Source organism: Amblyomma mixtum, chromosome 10, assembly GCF_055824585.1.
Source record: "Amblyomma mixtum isolate Tamu chromosome 10, ASM5582458v1, whole genome shotgun sequence".
NCBI classification, from domain to species: domain Eukaryota; kingdom Metazoa; phylum Arthropoda; class Arachnida; order Ixodida; family Ixodidae; genus Amblyomma; species Amblyomma mixtum.
The window spans coordinates 131,290,704-131,297,419 of record NC_143021.1 but is presented as its reverse complement, the minus strand read 5'-3'; the positions used below and the strand labels follow the sequence as shown (position 1 = coordinate 131,297,419).

General features: G+C 43.8%; 1 protein-coding gene across 1 annotated transcript; it reads right to left on the bottom strand.

Annotated features, from left to right (window-relative positions):
- Positions 1-246: 246 nt before the first annotated feature.
- On the bottom strand, positions 247-1,524 carry LOC149326964 (uncharacterized). The gene has a single exon (XM_089564738.1). It carries the CDS (start codon positions 1,522-1,524, stop codon positions 247-249), a length of 1,278 nt encoding a protein of 425 aa, XP_089420864.1.
- Positions 1,525-6,716: the final 5,192 nt, after the last annotated feature.

The window sequence follows — 6,716 nt, the reverse complement described above, 5'->3', positions numbered from 1 at the left end:
ACCTCCTCCACTTCTGTGACCTCTATCAGAACGATAAACATTGTAGCGCTTCTTGCAATCAAACAGTTCCTTGCTCTCTATCTTTGCAGAGAGCCACGTTTCTGTTAGCAATACAACATCGGCATCACATGAGTCGATGACAGAGTTTAGATCTTCCCGCTTTGGTATTATGCTTCTTATGTTTATGAAAAGAATTGAAAGCGCTGTCTTATCTCCAGTCGCCCATCTACTGCCCCTCCCGCACCTCTATGGCGAAGCGTGTGGCGAGCCAGAAGCAGCGCGACAAGGGGCCACTAAAGATCCCGGTGGGCCAGCTAGCTCGAAAACGCTATCGTGAATAGGGTCATAGCCGTAGCATTTGTTGTTACAATACAGTTTGTTATACCTCAGCTTATACTTAAAGTCAGCATCCTTCGCGAACTGCACAAGCTTCTTTCTAGCGACACGTGTCTGCAAAGAATAATCTTCACTTACAGTGACCTTTTTATCTTTAAGTTTAGCAGACTGCACTAGGATTTGTTGTTTTGTTTTGAAAGACCGGAACTTCACAACAATTGGACGATTCTTTTCGTCTGAGAACACACCAATCCTGTGTGCTCGTTCAAACATGTCATTCGTAAGAACAGGATCAAAGCAGCCTGAAACAAGGTTCAGTAACTTTTCTTCCGTTTCATCCCACGTTTCGGACAAACTGTCCGGTACGCCGAAGAACAGAAGATTTTCCCTGCGCTGCCGGTCTTCCAGCTCTGCCTGTCCAGGACGTAACTTGCTATTTTCATGGACAAGCTGATCGGCTAGCTCACGCAAAATCCGCAATCCACCGTGAGCCGCATCAGTGGCGGATGATTTAGATTCCACTGCCGACAGTCTCGCGTCAATATCGGCAATATTCCTAATCATAGATTCCTGATTTAGTTTCATTTCATTAATATAGGCTATTATGTGTGATTGCTCTAACTCCATTTTTGCGGTCCTTGAATTAACACCTTCTAACAGAGTCAACATGTCGTTGAGTTGTTTCTGCAGAGAATTATCAACAGCGCTGTCTCTGGACCGTGTGGCAGCGCCAGAGCCCGACCCAGGGCCGGGGTTAAGCTCAACGTCCCCCGACAACAAAAGCAGTTGACTAGAAACATCAAAGCACTGGGCGAGCAAAATCAACAGCACTCCCGGGCGTGGGAACAGCAGCAGGCACATATTGCTCGATTTCTTCGCAAACATGGAATAGTTATTACCAACCTGCATGAAGAAACGCATGCCGTGAAGCAGCCGCATGACGACGCTGCTCCCACGCCCACTGAAAGGCGCAGGCCGCTGCAGTCCGTTTTTATCCAGGTGGAAAGGTGATGTCGTGGACGATGCGAGGGACTTGTACGATGGAGCCATAGTGCAGTAGGGTTGCCAGAGCTCTCCGTTTTCCACGCTGCCAACTTGAATGTCGACAGTCGATGCCATAGGTCCCGCGCTGAGTTGAAGGATTGCCGTTATCTGCATGAAGAAACGCATGCCGTGAAGCAGCCGCATGACGACGCTGCTCCCACGCCCACTCAGTTCCCGGATGGTTGCTACGTGTTCCAGCACGACCGCCGCGCCGTGCACAAGGCGCGTGCTGTAAGCGACCTTCTTGAGCGCTGCGCCATGCGTCAGCTCCCGTGGCCGCCTAACGGGGCTGACCTCAACGCCGTCGAAAACAGCTGGGGAGTCATGAAGAAGGAACTTTCCTCACGGCACCTTTGTGGTAGCACAGCTGACCAGCTCTGGCATGCCGTCAAAGAGGAATGGGAAGCCCACCGCCGACGTCCAGACCTAGTGGCGGCACTATATGACTCTATGCCAAGACGAGTAAGTCAAGCCATCGCAGCAGACGGCAACTTTTCGTCTCACTAAGGTCACTCTGAAGAATGCCAATGATATATATAATCTGCTTTCGAAAATAAATTTTATCACTGGCAATAATTTTTGTGAACCGTCTTCCTAAGAATCTCTTCGGGACTGAACTATTGTAAAGAAATTATCGTCAAAGACTACGTATCGTAGACCCGAATTAAAAAAAATTGCAGATGTCTTGCTGAAGAGAATATCAAGCTTATTGCAAAGACAGTGCCCATACGACAGCTTCGAAAGAGAAGCAGCGTCCACACAGAAGTTCGTCGTCTCAGTTATCTCACTGGCGTGAAACAGCGCCCGTCACGGTGGCTGCCGATGCGGCGTCTTGAACGGCGTTGCCTAAAATCCGGCTATAGTGGATGCAGGTGATTAGCAGTAACATATAACATGAGGGCAATATAAAGGGACAACCAATAACAAAACTCCGAGTCGTTTCTTCACACAGCCGCGGTTTGACGGACTGCTGCTGTCCAAGTGATCTGCCACAGCCCGATGTGCTCGATGAATAGGCGATGCGAGATCCCCTTCGTCGAGACCATCAACAGCAGAGCACCGGAACGCAACACTAGATATTTATCAAGCGCGACAAGCCCCCGCACGAGGGCGAGGGCGAAGGCGAAGTTTGTGGTCACTCGGGGCACTCCGGCTCCCAGCGAGCGGCGCAAGATAACAGCGTCCCTGTGGGGCCCCACAGCCGCTCCGCTACACTGAGCGGTGGTTCATTTTATTTTCCGGCCGATAGTACATTGGTTCTAGAAATGTCATATTCGCTATATATGCAATTAACTTTCTGCGTTTAAAGCTGGTGAGATAGTCCATCGAAAATCGGACGGTCATAAATCTACGAGCACTTACGACTTTCCCCAAGTGCCCCCCAGTAGTATATCGAGACACTCTTTAGATAAAAGAGTGATGTTCAGAATCGGAGACGATAGGCGAAGTGTCAAAACGTGTAGACGAAAGAAGTCTGGATGGTCTTTTGAAAGCATAAATGGCAAATCAATCGCAGCTAAGGGCGGAAGAGATTGTTGCAACTTTTCCACCCAAAATTCCATTGCCACACAAAATCTCGCAAAAGCTCGTTGAATGCCTTCACATTTATTCATTATACACGCATTAAATACATAGCTAAATTAAGAAACAAAGTCTGATAGGTGATCCAGAATACGGCAACTAAGACCACGAGGAAAATAGCCGTCATGTCAAATATCGACAAATCTCCCGCCTTCCCATCTATATGACTGCTCAAAACTTTCCCTGGCACTAGCGTTCATGTACTCTGACTTCGCGTTCTAGTGCTTCACTTGAACGCAAGGGCCAAAGCAATTTGCGCAGCGATATGCACTGAGGGCGCCACAGTATTTATTGAGTACAAGCTAGTTTGGGTATCAGCTTGATGTAGGCACAGCAAGCCAGTGTACTCAAGAAAGCTGAGAAAAATAATGACCACATTGTGTTCGCCACGTGATAGTCTTCCATATTTTAACAGCCAAATGATGCGTTAGCTTCGAGAGTGATCCTTATATCTCTCTCCAAAAAAAAGAAGAGCGCACTTCTATCACAACTGCGGCAATTAAATAAATTCAGGAAGCGTTTTCTTTTTTTGGCCGCTTGATTTGTACAAACCAATTGAGAGCTTCTCCGCACCCATATTTTTCATCTTTTTCATCTTCTTTTTTTAAGCTCGGTGCTTTGTGTCTACGCTGGTTGCATAATCTGAGCAGTAGATGCTTCTCTATACGCTTCCAATTGGTGCCCTCGCATATATATGTGTCATAGAGAACGAGATGGCGGACAACCTCGCACATAGAGCGCTATCTGGGAACCCTTCGAACCGCTCTGGGAACCCTGTCTGGGAACCCTTCACGAACATCTACAGATTTGTATTGTGAAAATATTCAGATGCGTCGAGGTATTTGCGCATATGGATTCTACTGTGATTCGTAGATTGTGTACAGTGAAGCCGGAACAAAACGCGAACAGCACGTGTGAAAAAAAAAACATTATACCTTGTAATGAAATATACAAATAACCTGACCCATATATCGAGGGAAATACTGTATTGAAGAGTGTATTCATAAACCAATTGCAATGGCCTATGCTGCTGCGAAGTGGACAAGCACAGCATATGCGTGTTCGCGTTCAATCCGGCCTGACTCTACAGGGATAATGAAAAGAAAAGATAAACATCTCCGCGAGTCTGTGCTTCGCTATTCGCGTTTTCCTTCATCCCGATTGCAGCTCGGTCGGCCACAGTGCCATCACAGGCAACTCAAACGTTTTTTTCTTATCTTTAAAGTACAAGCTCGATGAAGTGAACAGAGAACAGCAGAACGTCTAGTCGCTCCGCTGTTCCAATTTCTTCGCATCGCGATAGTTTCATTTATTCCGAATTTATTTCAGACAGCGGAGAGATTGTCCAGGGTGACGTGGCAGAAGGCATGCATTGCCTGACGAGGCCACGCCACCCGGATGGCAGGCGCCACCACAGGCTACAAAAATCAAGAAAAGCATTGCATGTTAGAAACACACATTCATTTTTTTACACAATATATTAGGACGTCCTTAGAAAACCCTGGCTTTCGGCGAAAACAAACAGCATACTTGAACCACAATTCGTTCATAGCAATATTTACAAAACCTATACAAGTGATAGGCATACATTTAGTTTTCATCTTTAAAGTTCATTCATGAGCATTGCTTTAATTAACATTTTATTTTACGTATAGAGGGAGTGCGGAGCGCAGAGTCCATAATACGTAATAGAGTATTGATTAATTAGGTCAGGAATTTGCCATTCTAACCTCTGAAAACCATAATTTGTGCGTACACGACGTGTTTTCATACATTGATTCCGAAGTTCGTATGAGCTAACTTTAGTGTGACGGGTGGTTTCGTGGGTATTTTCTAGCTTCTACTGGCGTAATATTTCGAGACATAGTTTATATGTGTGCAGTTTAATCATTTCTTGTATACCACAATACCTAAATAAAGGCCGGCAACTGTGCAATAACTGTATTTTCCCAATAGCTCTTAATGGCCACTTTTGAACTGCAAGGAGGGAAATTAGATTATCTGTGTGGTCGTTAACCAAACAAGGGAAGCGCCGCTTAAACGGGAATGTATTAATGAACAGTATATTTGCCGCGTTATCTACGCCGAGAGATAATATTGCTGATAGGAGACCTCAACTAAAAGAGCAGCATTAACTAAAATAAATAATCAGCTTCTTTATTATTGATTTCATGGAGATGGATGGAAGAAAAATAAGAAAAAAGACCTCATTAGAAGTAAAAGAATATTCGAACAGAGCAAGCTTCACTTGTGCCTCAAAGCATTAATCTTAATGTGTTAATAATGCAAGCTACGTAAATGTATTATAAGGAATGGCTGAAGGAGGAGGCATACATAAAGTGGCAGCACAATGAAAATAAACCAGCTTCTCATGAGATTTCGCAAGGCGTCTGAGTCGTAAACATTTTTGGTCGTGAAGAAACTAATTGGCTCTATTTTAAGTGGGTATGGTACCTCGCGTGATATCTGTATAAATTTGTGTAGGTTTCTCAGCTTCTTTTGCGACATAAAACTTGAAACGTTCCCGAGTGTTTCTTATATATTAAGCTTGCGTGAAGTGCACAAATTTCTTTTGGAATATATTGTGCCAGTGCAAGTTTATTAGAAAAACAATAGGTGTTCTGTGGAACTTTTTGTGCGGTACGCTTAAAAGTGCTTATTGCCATCAGAAGCAGGGAAATCTACATCAATATTATCAAATTAGTGAAATGTTTACTTAAGAACCATGATTGTACATGGATATTTATGTGCAAAAAAAACGAGTTTTTGAATTCTGACACTCCATTTTTCACAGCATCTTCCACGATATAAATATGTATTGCAACAAACATTTATTCGTATCCAGGATTTTCTAGTTCGCTAAATGTGCAAGACGTGAATTGATAATTCTTGAGAGCTTCAGTACAACGTTTCTGAAGGTTGACGAGGGTGTTAACTAAATAAACTAAAGCCGTGATTTCATCAACTGAGTTTTAAACTTTCGTCGTGCAGTACCAGTTGAGAAATGTACCTGATTTGTAAGTAGGCCCTTGTTTTCAGTTGTTATTCACGTGCTTCTGCACAAGATCACAAAATACGCCTTGTATAGCACACTCGTTTGCTTAAAATATGCGCTTCTCACGGGAAATTCTAAGAAAACTGGGGCATCACTGTCTTCGCAATGTGTTCAAAAAGCACCAAGCAGCTTCCTGACTTTTTTAACTCAAAAATCTAGGCTGCGCGCCTAGTAAAACAACTGATAGCGATTCAACACTAGCGCACAGCGCTTTTCTACGAAAAATAGGACTATTTAAACGTAGAATCTTTTTCTCCAGGCTGCTGTGTCTAGTTTCTAAAAGGAAGAGATGCTTTAGGAGACCTTTTGTTTATTTTTAAAGAAAAGAAGCTACAAAAATCAAGCCTGCCGTAAGTCACATTGCTTTAAACATGGACGAGGTGCAGTTGGAACAATTTTAAGGATATTTTTCCAATGTGCACAAGCACGCTATTTGGACGCTATGTTCCTAAGGAATCCGGTAATTTTTAAATTCCAAATTCAGAAATTCATTTGGTCAACATTGCCGACCATCCCGCCTTAAACACCTGAGATCGAACAATTCATCTATTTTATCAAAGTGTAATGAAGTACAGAAGTGAGATTTCACAACCTGTTTCGTACCGTATACGTATCAGTTGTTCACTCTTGTCATGCAATTCTACTATGTATGTTTTTCTACTTCAAAACTCCTCCGGCCCAAATTTTCTGCAAATTCTTA